Here is a 20,995-nt window from a genome sequence, read left to right as displayed (position 1 = left end):
CATTCACGCAATATAGGAGACACTGCTAGTTGTGGGTAGATTGATGTATTCATTTTAATTATCCTTCTTACGTTTACAAAATAGAGTTGGCAACAACTTTTTTTAAATCTTAGCTACATTGCTTATATATGGAGACATGAGATAGAAAATTACAAATCGTCCTTCAAACCACCAGATATACAGATTAAATTCATTTGTGGTATTGCTGCCTGAGAATTTCATTTTTTTCACTATCCTTCTAAAAGCTGTCACTTCTATAACAGTCACTGAATGTTCTCACATTATGTTGGAATAAAATTTGACTTACAAAAGAATGTGTAACCAAAATGTCTGTATATTACTTTGTTTTTCTTACTGATGAGAATTTGTACACATTCTACAACACAAGTTTTAAAAAGCTAGTTACACAATCTTAGTCTATCCAGTTACTACAAATGTTTGGGTTAAAACAACGTCCATACCAACAAACGATTTTTACATTTCGGGGCATGTTCCATTCGAGAAACCTTACATTGACTACAATACTTCCTTTTGATGGAAAATATAGATTTCTTCAACGATGTTTAGACACCGGCAAAGAAATACTCAATGCAAAAGTTACTCAAGCAACTGGATAAGTTCAGTGCACCCCCCCCCCCCCGCCTCTGGGCAATGCAATTTTACAAAACATATCCAGTTGCTTCACTAACCTTTGTTTTGAATATCAACTTCTCTTCATGCAATTTCCAACTTTGTCACAATTTCCTCTGCAACACTGGGTATCTCTCTCCCTATATGATCTACGAGAACCTTTCTACCAACTTTTTCCTTTAGGGTAGGGGAGTACTTCCTCAACCTGTTACCAAAAGCTGTGAAGCCATCATCGTTTTGGTCTAGCCATATAGGGAAGATTTGCTTGTTTGCCTGTAGAGTAAGCTCTAACTCTAACTTGGGCCAGTACCTATCGTTAAGCACATGGTGGCTGAGGACAAACACTACAAGCTTTAGAGACGAGGTTCTTGAAAGGGTGGATCTTATCTTAGAGGCGAAGTCATCTCCAGGTCTAAGACTTATCTCGTCGAAGAAGAGCTTGTCTTCTGGAAGGCCCCCCTCCTGAAGTTGTTGGACTAGAGGTCTTACGAACCGGCCCTTGTCTGGCCCAGCATGGCAGATAAAGACTTGTGGACCTGGGGTGACAAGAGTAGATGACCATTGGTATTTTGCAGTACAGTTATCTAGACGTCTGACACAAACAAATCTATTCTATCAATACGTAGTGGAAAACAAATGCATGGATAAATGTGAAACAGAGTTATCATAAAGACAATTTTCTTACTCAATTGGCAATAAATCTACGTACGACTCCAGTACAAAAACGAAAAAAATGCAGGTAATTTCCATGGTTTGAAAACCAAATGATCTATCTAGTAAGAAATTTATCACCTTCTGTGGACCACTGGAGCTCCCCTACAATGTGCCGGTGGTTCCCTTTCTTCAAAATCTCCACAAACACTTCAGGGGTACACGTCGCCTTCTCAATCAGAAGGTCCAGCAGAGCCTCGGCCTTTCCTGACGTGGTTACTTTACTCATAATGACCTGTTTGTCGTCGAGGTCAAGCAGTCGCTTCTGGATGAAGTGAGGGATCAGTTTCTGAACCTGTAGTCTCTTCGACAGATGTTCGTAGTTGTTTGTGATCAAGTCTCCTATGGTTTCTGTTGAGCATATAAGACAAAGTACATGTATATAACATTATAATAGTGTTAAACTAGCAAACAAATCAGCTATATTCAATAGTGAGCCATGGTCTAATACTGTTCAATAGGTAAGTTATGCATCACGTTTTTTCTCTGTATGGTATCGTTCCAAAAACCATTATGATATGATAAATCAGAAATCGAAGATGCCCCCCCCCCACTAACGCCAAAGAATGGAATTAACATATACACTTCTTTCAGACGTGCAACCAGCCCACCTGCCCACTGTGTCAGCCATATTGTGGTTACTACTTTGCAATAAGTCGCTAATAAAATTACCTTTATGGACATTTAACCTGCGTTTGGTTACCCAAAGGAACACTTCGATGTTGCGCTCTTGTATATACTGTATATTTCAAAAGTTTTTCTGTTGCTTTAAGGAATAGATTGTGCATTGAATGAAATTTCGATGGACTCACCTTTGTTCTCAGTCGACGCCATTTTTTTCACCTGGGTTGCACCTCAAAATGTCTGACAAGACAGTCAATACCGACAATCAAACGTTGATTATGGAAAGTGATGACTCACGTACTGTCACTTGTCGGTGCGTGACAAAAAGGTTTCGACGGATTGGGTCCCTGGGGAAAGTTGTAGGGACCTGTTTTTTCTATGAAGACAGGTGTGGCAGAAAAATAGGCGCCGTTTTTCTTCCTACAAACACACCTGGAACTTGACACTTCCACTCGCTCGGTTCCCATGGGAACAACCTTAAGGATGACCTTCAACCTCTGCCAACGTACACAGTAACTTGTTTATTGTACGTAAGCACATCTGTTGCGTATATTTCTTCTCGGCCTTTTGGCTAAGATCAAGGCTTGACCCGAAAGGATCATCCTTGAGTCTTGCAATGTTTGGCAGTGCGTGAGGGGGTTGCTGTTGCAATTTTACGCTGATGAGGGTTTTCCGAGGCGTAAACTTTGCACGCAACTCTTGTTGAAACGTAGGCCTTACGTTCTTGGGATGTTGATCACTGGCTCTTGAAGTCTACTAGTTCTAAAACTGTGTGAAGTTTTATCGTGGTGCGACAAGGCTATCGATAGTTAAAGGATATAATCATATATGTATGGAATAATACTTCCTGGGCCGCCTTAACCCAACTGAGCTTGGTGTGCGGGTTGATCTTCGGATCAATGCCGGTTGGATTTTGTGCTGATTCTAGGGGGACTTTCGGGCCTGCTCTGTTTTTGTATTTGCTTCAGTTCGAAGTCTGGCTTATGGTACATCTGCGGAACCTCGTGCCGTAGATTTCGCTTGAGTCTCGGGACGAGGGCTTGCGCTCCGCGCTAACCCCCGGTCTCAGTTTGTGTCTCTATATTTGCGGGGGGCTTTCGGGCCTGCTCGGTTTGGTCTAAGGGCCTTTGCCAATGACCATTACTACTCTCTGAAGTGTGGAGTCTTCGGACTCTCTCTGCCTTTCTGAAATGTTGAGTCTTTGCACTCTTTCTACCTTTGCATAGTGCTGACTCATGCCGCTCTGTTACATCGGGATGAGAGTTTCTATATTGGTAAAGTACCCTCTCATGCCGATACTCATCATATCGGGATGAGAGGTTCTAGATACCTGTTATGTTGGTGAACTTGTTTGGGAGGCGGGTTCGTAACCCGGCGTGCATGGCGTGGCGTGGTCACCCTTCCATGGAGGCAAGTTTACCTTTCTAAAAACGAATTATTTGGTCCGCATTTGCCAAACCCTTGTTTGAATTGTTTTACTCCAAAAAGAAAAATGTTGCTTATATTTCTCAGTCCTACCTTTCCTCAGCAATATAAAAGTCTGCTCCAACACTTTGTCATTACCACATTATTATGTGACTCTTATATGGTGTGACACTTATACGATACGATACACAAGATAGGAGATATTTCTTCACTCAAAACCAGTCAAGGTAATGTAAACAACGTTTAAATGATACGAGGTGGGAGGGGGGTGGTTAACGAGAAAGTTACATACGCCAATGTATCGGGCTAATGTAAAGGATTAAACAGTACCATGTCAGTTAAAGTTTATCATGATAAAAGTTTCTCTAAGGCACTCCAATAGATCGAAGACATGGCGGTATCGTGTTAGAATCCCAATTTTATTAATAGTCACTCGTTTAAAATGGATTTCAAAGGCACACAAAAACTATCGTCTTCTTAAAATGACTTCCCTGTGGTACTGATGTTGTTTACAAAGACTGGATGTGGGATTTCCGTGTACACGTACAGAAAGTACTCGAATGTTTTCAAATGTTTTGAAAATACAATGATTAACAGTTACTGTAGCATGTGGAAAGACTTCCTATTGTATTCCAAACTACTGAACACAAACACAAGCTATACAGCGAAGTGACAATCAAAAATGTTATCAGGAGAAATACAGTGTAAACAATCGTCACGAACATCATATAGGCTGTAAATGTTAATTCACACTATACTTATCTATGTGTATGCCATGTACTTTTGCAAAATCCTTCATCAAAAGTATACAATACTAGCATCTCTAATGGAAATATCTCTCATTTGTGCATATCCATCGGATCACAGAAAGAACACAATTTTAACATAATTCAGGATCCAAATACAGAACACTACAGTCAAGGTCGTCAAAACATGAATCGTTGTCCAATACTCAAAAGTCAATCAATGGTCAAGGTCGTCATCAAAGTTGGCGTCCGAAAATGTGGGTAGAAAAATTTCAACCCCCATTTGCTTCGGTCACTGTGACAATGACCGTGGCTCTCGGCAGCAGCTTGTTGTCGATCAGCTGCAGGATCTCCGGGGATGTGAAGGGACTGGGGCGGTCCAGTCCCTCCAGTACGAACAGAATCTCCTCCTGGGTCTGTTCCATGTAGGTCCAGAGGACTTCTTTGGAGAAGGACGGTTCGTAGTTAGAGTCGTGCAGGAGTTGGTCAAAGATGGCGTCCTTGATTGTTTAGTTCTTTCGGACTTTGTTGAGTTTAAGTTTGTACATCTGTTTAAAGTCAGAGGTGACCTTTTTGTCGCCCACCCAGTCTGCTGCAAGTGCAGAGCCCACCTGACGATCAGCCTCCTCCTTAATGACAAGTGAATGACAGGATCTCAGACTTAGTTCAGATTCGACTATAGATAACCAGAAGGGTGCCCTGGGAAACTGAATTATGGGATCGAGGTCACCCATCTCGTATCCCATCAGCCCCTCCAAGCTTGTATTCCCTTCGTGTCGTTCTGCCTCCTCTTTGTAAACCTTCTCTAGACGACTTTCCAGCTCTGAAGGAGCAAAAAAATATGTTTATCATTGCTCTAGATCTTTGCTATTTGATAACAGACCTTTATTACCAAACATATATATATAATGAACAAACTAGCGCTGTGGTTCTCACATGTTGCCACCATGAAGTTCATCATAGTGCACTGACTGCACTCAGAGCCTTAAGAATAAGTATCATCGTTAATAAGGATAGCACACGTCTCCTAGATTAACCAATTTCACAAATTTCCTACACCACCAAAATTACTATCTGATTGTAGGATTGTGTAACACTAACTCCTGCTGAGAACACCGTGAACTCCAAATTGTTGACTAAGGTGTTATAATGTGATCTATGTCAGAACAGATACTAACAGTGACCAGTCTATAAGTCTACTTTTCCTTACCATCCAACTGTGAGCCCGTCATGTCTCCAATGCCCTCCGTCCTGGCCACCTTGCTGTTCTCCAACATGTCTGCCAAATGCCCATGGTCGCTCTGGCGCAGGATGTCAACAAACAGGCCTGATGTACAGGTATCACAAGTGATAAGCTTATCTAGAAGCGCCTGCGCCCTGTCCTGTGATGTTCTGTGTGCCATGATCTCCTGCTTGTTTTCGATCGACAGGATGCCCTCCTGGATGAGATCTTGGATTACCTTTTTCACCTGTAGCTTATCTGTTAGCGTGACGTAGTTGTTGAGGAGAAGCTTTTCCAGACCTGTGGTATGAGAGAAGACTATCATGAATACATACTTGACATGGTTCTGTGCCACACACATGCATCAATGAACGTATAAACGACACAAAAATACCATCGAGATAAGATGACAGTTTAGAAAATTTACGCCCCATTACAATATCTACGGTAAAGGCAAAGAGACAGTAGCGGAGTAGGTAAACTGAACTACACAAGACGTACTTCTAAAGTCCAAATAAGAGCCGGAACGTTTGGCCGCCATATTGTTCACTTGTCTCTTCAAAACAAGCCGTCCGTGTAAGAGTTGGCCACCTGCGTGCGATCTGTTCACCTTGGTTCAGCCTTGGCACTTTCACGAAAACAGGTCGGAAGAACATCAAACGTAACAACAACCTTCAGGCCAGGTGTGTATTTTACAGCCTAAAATGGTGCAAAACTAGGGATCAATTGGCCGAGCAGGTCGGAGACAGCGTCCAGGTGCACCTGCTGCGACACGGCTCCTTTGTTCCTGATCATGACGACGGGGAATACCCTGACGTCATGTGCACTAGAACGAAGCAAACACGTTGTGGTTCGCTTTAACATTATAAAGCACATGTCGCAGTACACAGTTCTAGTGTAGTCAAGGACCAGCAATTCAACCTCCAAGTAGATGAATCGGTCATTGGTATTTTGCGGATTTTTTCTACGTTTCTCTCTTTCTCTGTTTGGTTCCCATGGAAACGCCCTCAAGGATGACCGTCAACCGTTGCTACCGTACACAGTAACTTGTTTATTGTACCTAAGCAGATTCGCTTATATCCTTCGGTCCAAAATTTCTTCAGCATTCCTTAGCAAAACCTGCTCTAACACTTCATTGTTATGACATTGCAGTGAGACACTTTTCACACTTGTAGGTCAGAGACAGAATAGGAGATGTTTTCTTCAGTAAACAAAACACCATTAGCATAATGGGGTGGGGGGGAACGAAAACCTTGTAGATTCCGATGAATCGGGCTATAGAATGACTTAAACAACAGCATGGCAGCATAAGTTCTTATAAAAGTTTATACGCCCATTCATGTCAGGCGTAATATAAACACATGACGTCACCTTTGTTTGCCAACACCTCACCTGACGTTGCCCTTTGACCTCGTAGCGTGCGGGGAGTTTGTTGTTGTAAATGTAGTTAATATAGGTGATAGTTTATGTGCTTACTAATAGGTAAAAACAAGATGTATAGAAAAATACTGTTAAGATCAATGCGAACTTAACACCCCGTCCGATATTAACGAAGGGATAAGAAATACATAGTTACGTATTCAGTGCCTTTTTTATCGCAAAAGATTGAATGCATTTAAGAAATATCAATGATAATTGACTTTCAATGCTGATTGTCAATGTGTATATTTGCGACCACTTCTAGATCTGTATAAGGACCACCTGACCTTTAATATACATCAAACTTTTACAAGTGACAATCTCTACATACGGACCACCTGTCCATTTTGGTCATTTTTTGCATGGCAGTCCTTTCGGTTATTTTCCCCATTCACCCAAACATTAATAATCTGCACAACATCAAAAATACAGGTTAGGTTCACTTGAAGCATTTCTGAGTGAGATTGGGAATTTTTTTTCGCTATCCTACAAAAGGGGCTATTTATATAATAAACAAGCGAAAAAATACTTCATTACGATAGATTCCTCTTTATGCAGTTTCCAGCTTTCTCACAATTTCCTCGGAGAGAGATACAAATTACGATACCAACTTTCTATTTACCACATCAGTATGTACAATAAATGTTTCATCTACAAACAATTCATTGGAAAAACAAATTTTCAAAAATCTATGACAAAAGACGACGATACAATAGCTATTTTGTAGAACTACTTCTGGAATCAGGTCGTTCGTGTCAGCTAGTCATGCCTGTCGGGAAAAGGCGAGCCGGCTGGTCCTAACGAAGCTCTGTAACATCAATCGGTAATAAGGACGTAAGTATGAGTGATGAGAGTGAAGAATTTAAGTTGTAATATAATATGGCTATCATGTAGGTCTATAATTAACAAGCAGCATGCATATGGGTATAATTAACAAGCAGCATGCAAAGGGTAGTATATAATATCATATGTTCTTATATTGGAAAGAAAGAGCAGTAAATGGATCGATGTACCTGGGTACTTGTCCTTCAGCCCGTCCACAACCTTCTTAAGCTTCACTTCCTCCAATGCGTTCATCAGGACACCTATGGTGGCGTCGTTTCCATTCCGACTCTGCCACTCCCCCAGCACGTCCTGGCAGCGAGACTTGTAGTCCTTGTTCCTGTCGTCAATGGTCTTGACATCTGCCCAGCTGAATCCGAGCTTCTGAGCCAGGTCCTTCCAGCCGTCAGCTACGTTGTCCTTGATGTAAAGGAAGTACTTACTGACATCTGAAATAAAGTAGTATGTAGAGGAAGATATGTAAATTTATATGTAAACGTATGGCCACAGATGACATGCCTGGAGCATGTATACCAAAAGTTGTAACTGCACTGATCATTGTATTCAGGCAGCGATGATCATAATGAATCATCCGTACAGTCACCAACTTCGAGTGTATTGGGAGTATCTGTTTGTGAAACACTTGGATAGAAATTTCTACCTTTTGCTCCTGGCTCCTTCCTGGCCCCACGTGGTCCTGCTCCATGGTCTCCCTGGCGACATTTTGGTCCCTTCTGCTTCTTCTTCTTCGGAACCACATCAGGCGGTGGGCTGGCTCTGGGTCTTTTTTTAGAGGACCTCGTCACCTCGGCACCGTCACCTGACATTGTGACAAGTGTAGAAAATTTAAGATGCAACTTATGACCCACTGCTCGCGAAGGCACGTGTTCTATGTACATAACGTGAGGTCACAGAAGCGGTGGATTGCTCCTTCCAAAGCCGAAAAGCATGTACAGTACTTAATAATTTCAAAGAGCAAATCAAGTACGGATCTAAAGGTGTTCGTGGCAATTTTTGCAAATAGAGTAGATGGCTAAGGTGTAATCGTGTAATTTACATCAGAATAGAATATCAATAACGACCATGCAGTGTATAAGTCTACATGTCCTTACCATCCAACTGTGAGTCGGTCATGACTCTGTGGCCTTCCGTTATGGCCACCTTGCTGTCCGGCTTCCCCTCCAGCATGTCTGCCAAATTCCCTTGACCGCTCCGGCGCAGGATGTCAACGAACAGGATACAGGCACCACGGCCGATAACTTTGTCGAGAAGCGCCTGCGCCCTGTCCTGTGATGTTCTGTGTGCCATGATTTCCTCTCTGTTTTCGATCGACAGGATGCCCTCCTGGATGAGATCTGGGATTACCTTTTTCACCTGTAGCTTATCTATTAGTGTGACGCAGTTGTTGAGGAGAAGTCTTCCTAGACCTAAGGTACAAGAGAAGACTGTCAGTAGTACACATTTCCCAAGGTTTTGTGTCATAAATGTATCAATGAATATATGAACGACACAAAAACACTATCATTTTAAGGGAAAGAGAAAAGTTACATGTTTATGCAATTAGAGAGGCAGTAGTCATGAGCAAGAGTTCATTGGAACTACAAAGAAGACCAGCTAAGACACTAGTTGGACATTATTGATCTGTAATGATAAAGTAAACGCGTGTAAGTGAAAATGTTGAAAATGTACAAGAGTATCCAATACCTAGTCTGGCCAAAAAAGACCTCGGACGTTTGATCGCGATCGCCATGTTGCCAACTCCTCTTCCAACTTACTAGGCCGTCCGTGTAAGAGCTGGTCACCTGCGCGCGATCGGGACACCTTTATACTTTAACGAAAACAGGTAGGAAGACCAACAAACCTAACACTAGCAACCTTCAAGTGCATATGTTACAGTCTAATATTATATGAAACTAGGAAACAAATTGCCAAACAGATCGGGCATAGCGCGCCCAGGCAGGTACAGCTGCTGCGACACGGCTACCTTTGTACCTGGTCATGACGATGGGGAACACCCTTACGTCATGTGTACGAGAACGTGGCAAACAAGTTGCGGTTCACTTCAGCACTATAAGCCATGCAGCACATTAGAAGCATGTAGAAATAAACAGTTCGCCAAAAATAGTTACTCAAGCAACTGGATAAACTTTTGAAACAGTCAGATGTTTAAGACAGCATCCGCTGTCTTTCGTCAGTGACTAAGGATAGGACTGGGAAACCAGATTTATACCAAAACTCCGAATAGATATGTTAATGAGGTTAAGACAATTTAGGATGTCTTGACGTAGCCTTCAAAAGAAGATTAATTCAAGACAAGGTGAAGTCTCCTCAACTGGTTGAGTGTCATGTGTTAGGGGGTCTGTGTCTCTTGCGTCTCTCGTGTAGTTTGATAGGGAACGGAAATGTAATCCCAAAGTATATGAATAGGTCGACAATTTATGCGTTTTTATCTGCGTTTCTACGTCTCTCTCTCTCTCTCTGTTTAGTTCCCATGGGGACGCCCTTAAGGCTGACCTTTGACCTCTGCTACTGTCCACAGGAACTTGTATATTGTACGTGAATAAATTCTCTGCTTACACATATATTCAGCTCGGCCCTAATTTCTTCAGAGGTGTAAATGTCTGTTCTAATACTTCAACGTTATGAATATGCGATGTGAACCTTTTTACCAATTGCCGCCCCTGAGAGACAAAATAGGAGATGTTTACTCTACTTAAAACCACTCAAGCTTATGTAAGTACTGTTAACATAATGCGGAGGACGGGGCCAACAAAAATAACTTTCATACTCCGATGTATCGGGCTGGTGACTTAAGCGATGACATGGCTCAAAATTTCTTTTTAAAAGTTTACCAAAAACAATGCAAGAGATCAGACAAAGCCGTGTAGTTTCAGAAATCCAAATCTATTGATAACCACTTGGTTAGACACAACAGAAACGTCTGATTACGTTACTTCCATGGTACTGATGTTGGTTATCAAGACAGTCCATTTGCTGTTCATGTTCACATACAGAAAGTACTAAAAAGTTTTCAAACTTTTGAAATTACAATGATTAATGATCAATTGCAGCATGTGGAAAGACTTCCTATTGAATTCCAAAGTATCGAACACACACAAAGGGTATCAAAACCAAGTGACAATCAAATTGGTTATAAGAAAACCTAAATTACAGTAAAACAATCCTAACAAATATCATACAGGTTGTAAATGTTAATGCACACAGTAGATATGTATGTGTATGGTATGTACTTTTACAAAACCATCTTAAAACTTAACAATATTTGAATGTACCTAAAGCAAAAATGTCTCATTTTCGTCTTTTGCACCACGCACACGCACAGTATTTACATACCGTACTTGCCACACTGAAAACAATGCGTAACTTATGTAAGCGTCAAATTCATAAACCAACTACAGACCACAGAGTAAACAAGCAAAATAGGCTAAGTAAGGCCGTCCAGAACATAAATCGTTCTGAAATACTCCAAAGTAAATGGTTACAGTAAGTATGCCCCACTTACGGCTATCCGACCAAAAAAAGGACACAATATTTACATGTCGTATCTGACACACTACAAACAATCTGTAACTTATAATCATGTGGCTGTGAAACCTAGACCTACTTAAGGAACCAAGAGAGCACACAAACAAAATGAAAACAGCTAGCTAAGGTCATCCGAAACATGAATCGTTGTCCAATACTGAGAAGTCAATCAACGGTCAAATTCGCCATCAATGTTGGCACGCAGGCAGGTGTTGGAAGTTTCTAAGCCCCGTTTGCCTCGGCCACCGTGACAATGACCTTGGCTCTCGGTAGCAGCTTCTTGTCGATCAGCTGCAGAATCTCCGGGGATGTGAAGGGATTGAGGCGGTCCAGTCCCTCCAGTACGAACAGAATCTCCTCCTGGGTCTGTTCCAGATGCCTCCACAGGGCTTCTTTGGAGAATGACGGTTCGTAGTTGGAGTCGTGCAGAAGTTGGTCAAAGATGGCGTCTATCATTGTTTGGTTCTTTCGGACCTTGTTGAGTTTAAGTTTGTACATCTGTTTAAAGTTAGAGGTGGCCTTCTTGTCGCCCACCCAGTCTGCTGCAAGTGCAATACCCACCTGACGGTCGACCCTCTCCTTAACCACAAGAGAGCGAGGATACATGCCTCTAATGAGTTGTTCCACATTGACCGATGTCAAAGCTGACATCAATGTAATCCTGGCGTCAGACATGTCGTAACGTTACCCCATCAGCCCTTCGAAGCTTGTATTCCGTTCGTGTCGTTCTACCTCTTCTTTGTAAACGTTCCGCAGACGACTTTTTAACTCTGAAATAACACGAAAAAGGTATGTTTATCATTGCTTTAGATCTTTGCTAATTTATGACAGACCTGTAGTACCACATGTGTATATAATGAGCAAACTGGTGCTGTGGGTCTAACATGTTGCCACCACCCATTACTATCATGGAGTCCGTCATAGTGCAATAACTAAGTGTATTCAGAGCCTTAAGAACAAGTAACGTCGTTAATCAGGATATCACACATCTCCTAGATTAATCAATTTCACAAATTTCCTACACCACTAAAATCACTATCTGATTGTAGGATTGTGTAACACCAAATCTTGATAACACTGAACTCCAAATTGTTGACTAAGGTTTTATCATGTGATCTATGTCAGAATAGATACTAACAGTGACCAGTCTATAAGACTTAGTCTACTTGTCCTTACCGTCCAACTGTGAGTCCGTCATGTCTCTGACGCCCTCCGTCCAGGCCTCCATACCGTTCGACTCCCCCTCCAACATGTCTGCCAAATGCCCATGGCCGCTCCGGCGCAGGACGGCAACAAACATGGATTGGGTACAGGCACCACGGGTCATAACTTTATCGAGAAGCGCCTCCGCCCTGTCCTGTTTGGTGGTACACTTCAGGATCTCCTCTCTGTCATTCCTCCACAGGATCCCCTCCTGGAGTAGATACGGGATCATCGTCTTCACCTGGAGTTGTTTTGTCAGCGTGACGTAGTTGTCGAGAATAAACCTTTCAAAATGGTCTGCATAAGCTGAAGTACGAGAGATGAGTGTCAGGAAAGCACATTTCCTAAGGTTTCATGTCAAACATGAAACACATCAATGAACATATCTATGGCGCACAAACCACTCTCAAATAAAATGACAAGACGTAGTTGTGACAAAATTGACGGGAGAGGCCAATATACTGTATGCAATATTAGAGAAGACCTCTGAGTCTGTGATTGTGATGAAGATTTTGTTATCTTTGGAACGACAAAGTAGACTGGATACTAGTAGTTAGCTAAGTTTGTTGTCTACTCTCTCCAGACATACACACGGTGTTCTAACATTGTTCAAAGAAGCCATTTTACTGCAAGGTTGGGAACAATAGATTGGCCATTCGCCATTCGGTTATTTAGCCATGGCCGTCATTGAATAAACATCTGATACTTCCAATATGTATTTGCCAAAATTCAGTTCATCAATGCATATTTATCGAAGAGCAATACGACGCACATATTGGGAATAAAAGCCAGTAAATGAAATTGTTGTGTGAAATTTACCAGATTTTTCGGAGCCGTCTTCCCAAGGATACCACGGACGTTTGGTCGCGGTCGCCATGTTGTCCACTTCTCCTCCAACTCAGAGGCCGTCCGTGTAAGAGTTGGTTACCTGCGATCGGGTCACCTTTACACTTTCACGAAAACAGGTTGGAAGAGCAACAAACGTAACAACAACCTTCAGGTTTAACGTTTGTCTTTCAAAGCCTGAAATGTGCAAAAGTAGGAAAGAAATCGCCGAACAGGTCGGAGACAGCGCACCCAGGCACACCTGCTGCGGCACGGCTTCCTTTGTACCTGACGATGGGGAATAACCTGACGTCATGTCGAACGAGAACGAGGCCGACACGTTGCGGTTCACTGGGACTAAAAGGCAGTACACATACACATACAAGGGAGCGATGCACAGCGCAGAAGAGAAGCGGATCCGGACCTTGCAACAGACCTGAGTCAGCTTACAGATGTGCCCTTTGTAGCAGAGACCGTCAATCTCATACCGGGACTGTTTAGCCATAGCCTGTGCTCGAAGTTATAAAGTAATAGTATCTATGGTGGTAAGAGAAACAGGAATACGTTTAAGGCAAGAGTAAAATCACATCAAAAACAAACAAAATTGGTCGGTATGTTCTCTTTTCTGTTTGTTTGTTTGTTTGTTTGTTTTATTCCCACTTCATCCGGGAATACAAATGAGCTACATTGACGTTTGGCGCAGTAATACGTCGCCAAACATGCCCGGTGCGACCAAAATAAGGCATGTCAAAGTCACTCAATGAAATGTCCAAAATAGTGATTTTAGGTTTGAAAAAAAGATGAGCTCATTTTTTCAGTCACACATGACAGTTAATCTTTTACTCGATGCATTATCATGCATTATGGCAGGCGTAACATTCGTATCAGGCGGCACTTTTCTAGGGAAAGGAATCCCACCTGTGGCTATAATTTCTTCCAAGCCATCAACCAATACCAATGTTGTGGTGCATCTTTCGTGATACATAATAGGAGTCGTAGGAAAATGACGAAATCATTGGTGTTGCCTGTAATTTCCTCTATATCAAGCGTTTCAAGTTGTTGACAGCATTTTTCACATTTCAATTAAATCACGCCCCCTATCGGTCAATCCAGTATTTTCAGTTTTTTCACTACTTTCACTACATTCTGTAATTTGGTCGAGTAGAGTAACTGTATGCTGCGACTCCTAACCTCAATGCCAGTATACAATATGTTGATATGACTTAACTATGACGGTATCAGTCGTTCAGAAAAAATGCAATGATAGAAATATTGTTTTGCTTACTATGGCCATGGGTTGTACCTTAGCCTACTTGCTGTGTGTTGCCTTGTATATAACCCTACCCTAGACCAATAGAGACATATCTCTATCCAATATGATTGTGTGTAATCAAACTCATTTGTATGCACTTATTCGTTTGTATGTATGTATGTAGTAGACCTTACGAAAGTTGCTGTGCTTTTGTTGTGTCAATAAAGATCTTCTTCTTCACGGTATAAACAATCCCCCGGACCTCAGTCGTGATATGCATATAATGCAGCAACACAAGCAGACACGTCGAAAACATTACCTACCATTTCACGGAGGTAAGAACTGCTTACATACTGCATAACTACCGGTATGCTCTTAGATTTCACACGTCACACACACTCAGTAAACACACCACACTTTTTACAATCCATCACTGTATTGCCTTGTATTAAAATAGATTGTCAGAAACCTGCTACAACTAAATTACCAAAGAAAAGAGAAAAAAACTGCTCTATATAATATGGGTATATACAGATGTGTACATAATTAATCAAAAGTTCCTCCAACATGCCATACTATAACAAAATTAGTCTAAGATGCCTTATTTTTTAACACCACAGAAAACCATAATTACAAGGTAAAACTTTCCCACTTGTCTTTTCCTCCACCACATTGTACAATATTCTACAGCTGTGAAATATAAAACTTCAAAAGTATCATAAAGGGGGGGTCTCAGTTGAGCGAACACCTAGGAGATATTAATTATGCTTCTTTTATAATAATGATACTCTCTACAGCTTCAAGCTGTCACGTCTAGAACAATCTCTTGAGCCTAGCTACGACGCTCATCTTTTTAACAGCAGAAACGTGTCCTGTCCATAAGAAAGGCAAACAGTACAATATTTACAAAAGTGAATCAGAATATAGAGGAAATGTAAAAACAAAGTTGCCGACGCAAGTATCCCATTCCTTTATCGCATCTCTTCTCCCTACACAACTTTCGTATCAACTTTGCCGTGACAAATATCTTTTTTCTTTGTTCAAATGAGTGGAAATGTCACAAGGGGCAGGCATATATCCTTTGGAGGCAGCCATTTTGGATTCATCATGACATGGGGGCAGCCATTCTACAATACACATTCTGTATGATGTGACTCCAATGGGCTCGCTTCATGAGTGTTGCCAAAAATCTAGTAAAACTTGGTCAATCCTTCTAACTCCTTCACAAAGTGGTACACAATTATGAATATCAGCAAAGGTGTTTTTCAAAGGTTGTTACAAATTTGGAACTCTTCTTCCTGACTTGTGCACATAAACATGAAAACAAATTTCCATGGAAACATCCAATTCATTTCATTTAAAGTGTGAATAAATACACCTTCCACCTACTATATACTGTTTCTCGAACAGAAGCTTCTTTCACTAACGCTTAATAATGAAAGTAAAAGTGATATACAGTTCGGAAGACATCAAAATTATCTGCACCATCTTAACTTTAAACCAGTTGTCAATTTGACCTTTGTTCGTCAAGGTTATGTGAAAGTGAAATTTACATAAAGCAGCATGTGCTTGCGTACACACAATACCCACGACTCTCTTCCATACTGCCAAACCTCTTTTCAAATTCCACAATTGGCAATATGTGACAATACAGGAACAAAACTTCACTTTTTCAAGGTGGTAACTTTCCATAGCTTTAGAAGTTGATGAAATGAATATATATATATAATGGGGTTACACTCAAAGACAGATCCTTAATTAATACCTCTCAACTTTGACTTAATTGGCATTTAAGAGTTTCAGTCTTAAAAAGTTACAGGACAAAAACTGTGGTTAGCAGACATAACACACTATTTGAAGCGGTTGCTATACACAATTGTTCTTCGAGACATTTTTTCTTCTAAATTCTGTACTTTTTGAAGTTATAGAACTTGTTTAAAACCTAGTAGAAAAACTTCTTATTCAAACAAGTCTGTTGCAGTTGTTGGGTACAAATTTGATCCACCACCATTTTCACACTACCACTATTACAGATTTGATTATATATTCATACAAGATCTTTAAACACGAAAGCAGGGAAAGTTGATACATAAAATACAGCCTACATAAATGCTCCAATTTTTCCTTGACTTGCTTGTTTTTCTTTGGAAACTCTCTAAATTACATTTACTACTTTGTTGTGTGATCGTGGAGAAAAAGTTACCTGTCAACCACTGTCAACCATTTTTTCTCAGGACCATAGAAATGTACTACTTATTCCTGATTGGTCAGTTCCTACATACAAGGTTACCTTTGACCAATCCGGTTACATTCTTTTTTTGTCAGAGTGATTCTGATTGGCTCTACAACAGGGAAATCCAGCCAATCACTGCCTTCGTTCTAAAAGGTGGCAGTTCTGACATACACATGTAAACCTTATCATAACTTGTACCTTGAATCCTTTTAAGAAGGATATACTACAAGTTCAAGTTAAGAAAACTGCGGTATGTAGCTTCTGGGGTCCCAAGTATCGGTGCTGGTCTTTAAAAGTTCTGTACATCATTTGGCAAGGGTTTCTTTACTACTGACATGTATAAAACATTTCTGTACACATGTATTGCCATAAGACCTGGTCAACAGTGGTGAACTGTGGTCAACTTCGTTGGAGTTCCTATTAAGTGATGTCTACTTGGTTTTATAGTATACCACAATTTCTACAGGGGCAAGAAGTGAACAGATCAACAACTCTATGCTGAATGCCATTTCGCAAACCTTTCTTTTCCGTACTTTCACATGTACTTCATTTTGGTAGTATCGACTTGTGTTGTATGTTGCATAAAACTGTATGTTAAAGATTCAACACAACAATGAAAAGAATGGAATAAGCTTCTTGTTCCTGCATTTTACCACACTTCAGTTTGGACATGTTTTACAAATCGTTGATGGCACTGAGAGATGTCCATGAAGTGAACTGGAGCGTAAACTAGCAAAAAACAAATATTTGTACAAAAACGTTGCATACAGTCGTACTGCTGGATGCATGCATGTTTTTCAAGTCATACACTGGTTTTTAATGTACAGGATACAGGGTACTGGGTACAACTTTATAAGATCTGCCCACACATTGCCCCTGTTAAAAAGGGTTTCATTTGGCCAGCTTGCACATAAGATTTCTTGTCTGTGTACTACGTACATGTACCTACACATGGTGCAAAAGCTTCGTTTTCTCTCTCCACACGTCTGTCAAAAATTAGCAAAGTCTTTCCCTTTGTTGTAGCAAAAATAGTGATTACATTTCTACTAATTACAAGGTTTCCTACCCCGATGGTACAAAACAGATTGACATAAACGACCAGATACATTAACTCCATTGTCTAGTACCAGTATTCAAATAAGCCAGTTCACGGTTTGAACTGCTCATGTGCAGTGTGATGCATCATGATTCATGGGTAATGTGTCAAAGGTGAAGGTCCCTGACACATTAACAAAACACGTCTGGACATGTGTCAAGCATGGTCTAGACAAGAACTGTCTACAAGTTAGGGGCCTTTACCTTTGACCTTGTGCATATGCAGTCCAAACCGTGAACAAGCTTATTGTAATGTCCATAAGGTGACCATTACAGCAAAACTCTTTGCCTCAATTTTCCCCAGAGTGGGCCTTCAAGCTTTGCAGGCACAAGAAATTTAAAATATCTGGTAATCTAAGTTCATCTGAGTTAACCATGTCCGCCCCTCCTCCCCTTACATGGTGTACTCTCCGGAAAACTTAGCAAATTCCCCTTTAAATCACTAATAACACAGTACTGTGTGTGTATATATGTTACAATGCTGTCTTCCACAGTGAGGTGTTGGTAGTGTTGCATAGGCAGAATATTTCTATACAGTATTTCTTTAGTTAGTCTTGTTGTTGTGGCAGTTTCCTTCATTTTGCCTTCCCTGTTTATGTAAAAAAAAGTATCTTAAAAAGTTTAAAATCTAAGTGTAGTCAAGTTTGAAAAGTGCAGAGGAAAATTGTGCAGAAAGGTTGTGGATTCAACTTGAGGTGTCACTGGCATATGCTTCCTTTGGATGAAGGAAAACCAGAACAAATCCCACTTATACAGGTCTCCAATGCCATAGCATTACCACATTTTCCTCATACAATTCTCACTTTTTCCACTTTCCTTGGAAATGAACAATTCCAACTGTTGTGTTAGGAACATGCCTTGAAAATGATGTTGTAAACTTACACCAATTCATAAAATGTGCAAAGTATGGTTTGCTGTGTGGGAAACAAAAGGAAAAACAGGGAAAACCTATCTCTTTTTAAAATGAAAATTATGCTGATTTCATGATCGTTGAGAGACTCAATGCCACTCGTGAACATTTCTTTCCAAACTCGTCTCTTTTGTTTCTGGATCTACATGTGCACCAGACCGCATTCTGGCAAAACCTTCTCCTTCTCATCTCCATAACGTCTCTCCCAATCTAGCTATCTTTACCAGTGGAAAATAAAAACCGTAACAATAATTCTGAAAATTTAAAATAAGCTGATTCACAGTTTAAACTGCGCATGTGCAGGAGATGCATTGTGGGCAATATGTCAAAGGTGATGGCCCCTAACTTGTAAACAGTTCTCGTCTAGACCATGCTTAATACATGTCTAGACGTGTTTTGTTTTTGTCTCAGGGGCCTTCAATTTGACAAATTACTCAAAATGTATCAAACTGTATATGTGCAGTTTCAACAATAAACCGGCTCATCATTTACTAAACTTACACATGGAAAAATGCTTGAATTTTCACCCATATGGTTCCTAACCCCCATATAATTTGATATTACAATCTCGTCGCGCCATACCCTTGGCTTCCAGAGCCGAGAATATCTTGCTGGGATACCACCCTGTATACTGTATAATACACCATACCCAATCCTGGAGAGTACACCATGCAGTATCTTGTATTGTATAAGAAAGGTTGCTATCTACAAACCCCCCTCCCCACCCAGCCCCTGGTTCTGGTGCTATCTAAGAGACGTGGTGGTTCTGGGGCCTTAATACGGAGTAGACGTCGTCCACTTTGGCCAGCCCTTCCAGGAAGGGGATGAGGTCCAGGAGCTCAGTGTCTGACATGTCATCAAACCAAGATGCCACGGGCACCTGGAGAGGGAAAAACACAGAGAGGAAGGTTGGTTAGTGTGAAAAGGTAAAGGTAGTCCAATAGCCTTTTTGAGGTCGCAGGGGCAGTGGGTTGTTATCCACTGTGTCTAGGGCACGGCGTTGGAAGTCGGAGCCCAACCCTCTCCTTCTACTGCTTTTTACCTACCCAACCAAAGTCAGGGACCCATTTTTACACCTGGGTTAAATTTGTGTAAAGTATCAAACTCCCAAGGATACAACATCTAGCCAGGAATGCCTGGAATCAAACCCATTACCTCTTGATCTTGTGTCCGCTAGCCTAGTCACTTGGCAATTCAGCACCACAAATTATGAGGTTAACCACAATCTAATTTGCTAGATCTTGGATTAAAAACTAAAGCTAAACTGGACAATAAAATGTTTCCTTCAAAATGTCACAGAACCAAGGAAATGATTCTGCATGACCTCAGCAACAGGATAACACATGTAACTATTTCAATAGGCCATGGTGCTGAAGTGCCATCTAGCTAGTCACTACAGAACTGCAGGACTGGTAACCAGCATAAAACATGCCAACAATGCTGTCATGGCAGAGCTTAGTGCCCTCTGACAGCGGTCTTGTTTGCTAAATATTGTCTCAGATTCAGTTTCATCATATGTGTCTGATAAAGATATCTTTGTCAGTGCTTGGATGATCTTTCATGCAGACTACTAGATATTCTTTATCAAAAATTGCTACAGGAAATACACAGTATCTTTTAGATATTTTACTCTATAGATACATGCAATACTTAGACTTAATACACATTAAGAACCGTGTACTTCAACAATATGTTAAAGCTAAACATGGTTAAAGAAGAAATGGTTAAGAGATCTGACTAGACTAGACTAGACTAGACTACATCGTCAGGGTAAAATGTGTCCTAAAATCTCTACATGCTAAACACACATGCATGAGAACTATTTAAGATAAAAATAGCAGATATAAGCAGAAAAGTGACTAGACTTACCGCATTGTCAGGGTGAAATATGTACGAAGCAGGAGAGTTATCTACAATTATAACCTTGCACAAGTCCCTGCCTAATCGACTGAGGTCCTGGAAACAAGAAGGCAAAAAACACAACAATTACAACCAGTTTTCTTTTTTTTTCTTTCTGTGTACCTGAGGAAAACACAAAGAAATGTTTGGTGCAGAAAAATTACATGATTTTTACACCAATTGTCGCAGAAAAGCCCTACATAAGTACTGTAAATGCATCAAGTTTGCAGTGATTTGATTTCATGGTAAGGAGACAGTGGATTTTCACAGAGGTTCTGAGTTTAAAGTAAAGAGGTCACCCCGAAACCGCTAACATAAAACCACAACTTAAATGCATTAACAGTATGTCAGGGTAGAGATACATATACGTTCGTACGTAAGGATACGACTTGCAATCTGGCAGAATCACTGATTTTCTTGGTAGAGATCGCAA

At 40.9% G+C, this 20,995-nt stretch overlaps 5 protein-coding genes across 8 annotated transcripts in view; all 5 read right to left on the bottom strand.

Moving 5' to 3' along the window:
• Positions 1-36: 36 nt before the first annotated feature.
• On the bottom strand, positions 37-2,490 carry LOC136420866 (2' cyclic ADP-D-ribose synthase AbTIR-like). Its single transcript, XM_066407984.1, has 3 exons — positions 2,154-2,490; positions 1,423-1,692; positions 37-1,166 (listed from the first exon to the last, which is right to left on the bottom strand). The coding sequence occupies exons 1-3, from the start codon at positions 2,173-2,175 to the stop codon at positions 715-717; spliced, it is 744 nt and encodes a 247-aa protein (XP_066264081.1). The 5' UTR covers positions 2,176-2,490; the 3' UTR covers positions 37-714.
• A 1,300-nt stretch (positions 2,491-3,790) lies between these two features.
• LOC136420818 (uncharacterized) lies at positions 3,791-5,410 on the bottom strand. Its single transcript, XM_066407923.1, has 2 exons — positions 5,347-5,410; positions 3,791-4,959 (listed from the first exon to the last, which is right to left on the bottom strand). The coding sequence occupies exons 1-2, from the start codon at positions 5,366-5,368 to the stop codon at positions 4,646-4,648; spliced, it is 336 nt and encodes a 111-aa protein (XP_066264020.1). The 5' UTR covers positions 5,369-5,410; the 3' UTR covers positions 3,791-4,645.
• A 1,566-nt stretch (positions 5,411-6,976) lies between these two features.
• LOC136420891 (uncharacterized) lies at positions 6,977-9,596 on the bottom strand. The gene is made up of 5 exons (XM_066408003.1): positions 9,304-9,596; positions 8,712-9,026; positions 8,261-8,419; positions 7,791-8,048; positions 6,977-7,585 (listed from the first exon to the last, which is right to left on the bottom strand). The coding sequence occupies exons 1-5, from the start codon at positions 9,347-9,349 to the stop codon at positions 7,575-7,577; spliced, it is 789 nt and encodes a 262-aa protein (XP_066264100.1). The 5' UTR covers positions 9,350-9,596; the 3' UTR covers positions 6,977-7,574.
• An 886-nt stretch (positions 9,597-10,482) lies between these two features.
• On the bottom strand, positions 10,483-13,636 carry LOC136421165 (uncharacterized). Its single transcript, XM_066408325.1, has 3 exons — positions 13,168-13,636; positions 12,322-12,654; positions 10,483-11,915 (listed from the first exon to the last, which is right to left on the bottom strand). Exons 1-3 carry the CDS (start codon positions 13,223-13,225, stop codon positions 11,830-11,832), a joined length of 477 nt encoding a protein of 158 aa, XP_066264422.1. The 5' UTR covers positions 13,226-13,636; the 3' UTR covers positions 10,483-11,829.
• A 1,206-nt stretch (positions 13,637-14,842) lies between these two features.
• The window catches only part of LOC136421149 (CTD small phosphatase-like protein), a 35,441-nt gene continuing 29,288 nt past the window's right edge, over positions 14,843-20,995 (bottom strand). For all 4 annotated transcript variants that reach the window (XM_066408303.1, XM_066408305.1, XM_066408304.1 and 1 more), the window contains 2 exons: positions 20,533-20,619; positions 14,843-19,543 (listed from right to left, as the gene is read on the bottom strand). In XM_066408303.1, coding sequence (XP_066264400.1) covers positions 19,412-19,543; positions 20,533-20,619 — 219 coding nt within the window. In that variant the 3' untranslated portion in view covers positions 14,843-19,411. The remainder of the gene's footprint in view (positions 19,544-20,532; positions 20,620-20,995) is intronic.

The sequence above is a fragment of the Branchiostoma lanceolatum genome, chromosome 15 (genome assembly GCF_035083965.1).
Source record: "Branchiostoma lanceolatum isolate klBraLanc5 chromosome 15, klBraLanc5.hap2, whole genome shotgun sequence".
Classification (NCBI taxonomy): Eukaryota; Metazoa; Chordata; class Leptocardii; order Amphioxiformes; family Branchiostomatidae; genus Branchiostoma; species Branchiostoma lanceolatum.
This window is presented reverse-complemented; position numbering and strand designations above follow the sequence as displayed.

Excerpts from the sequence above, each read along its gene's own strand:
- LOC136421165 (XM_066408325.1), bottom strand. The coding sequence starts at position 13,225 with ATGGCGACCGCGACCAAACGTCCGTGGTATCCTTGGGAAGACGGCTCC. Across the intron at positions 12,655-13,167 it reads AGACGGCTCCGAAAAATCTG|CTTATGCAGACCATTTTGAA; the intron begins GTAAATTTCACA and ends CTCGTACTTCAG. Across the intron at positions 11,916-12,321 it reads GACGGACTCACAGTTGGACG|AGTTAAAAAGTCGTCTGCGG; the intron begins GTAAGGACAAGT and ends GTGTTATTTCAG.
- LOC136420818 (XM_066407923.1), bottom strand. The coding sequence starts at position 5,368 with ATGACGGGCTCACAGTTGGATG. Across the intron at positions 4,960-5,346 it reads GACGGGCTCACAGTTGGATG|AGCTGGAAAGTCGTCTAGAG; the intron begins GTAAGGAAAAGT and ends TTGCTCCTTCAG.
- LOC136420866 (XM_066407984.1), bottom strand. The coding sequence starts at position 2,175 with ATGGCGTCGACTGAGAACAAAG. Across the intron at positions 1,693-2,153 it reads GGCGTCGACTGAGAACAAAG|AAACCATAGGAGACTTGATC; the intron begins GTGAGTCCATCG and ends TATGCTCAACAG. Across the intron at positions 1,167-1,422 it reads GCTCCAGTGGTCCACAGAAG|GTCCACAAGTCTTTATCTGC; the intron begins GTGATAAATTTC and ends TTGTCACCCCAG.
- LOC136420891 (XM_066408003.1), bottom strand. The coding sequence starts at position 9,349 with ATGGCGATCGCGATCAAACGTCCGAGGTCTTTTTTGGCCAGACTAG. Across the intron at positions 9,027-9,303 it reads GTCTTTTTTGGCCAGACTAG|GTCTAGGAAGACTTCTCCTC; the intron begins GTATTGGATACT and ends CTTGTACCTTAG. Across the intron at positions 8,420-8,711 it reads GACCGACTCACAGTTGGATG|GTGACGGTGCCGAGGTGACG; the intron begins GTAAGGACATGT and ends TCACAATGTCAG.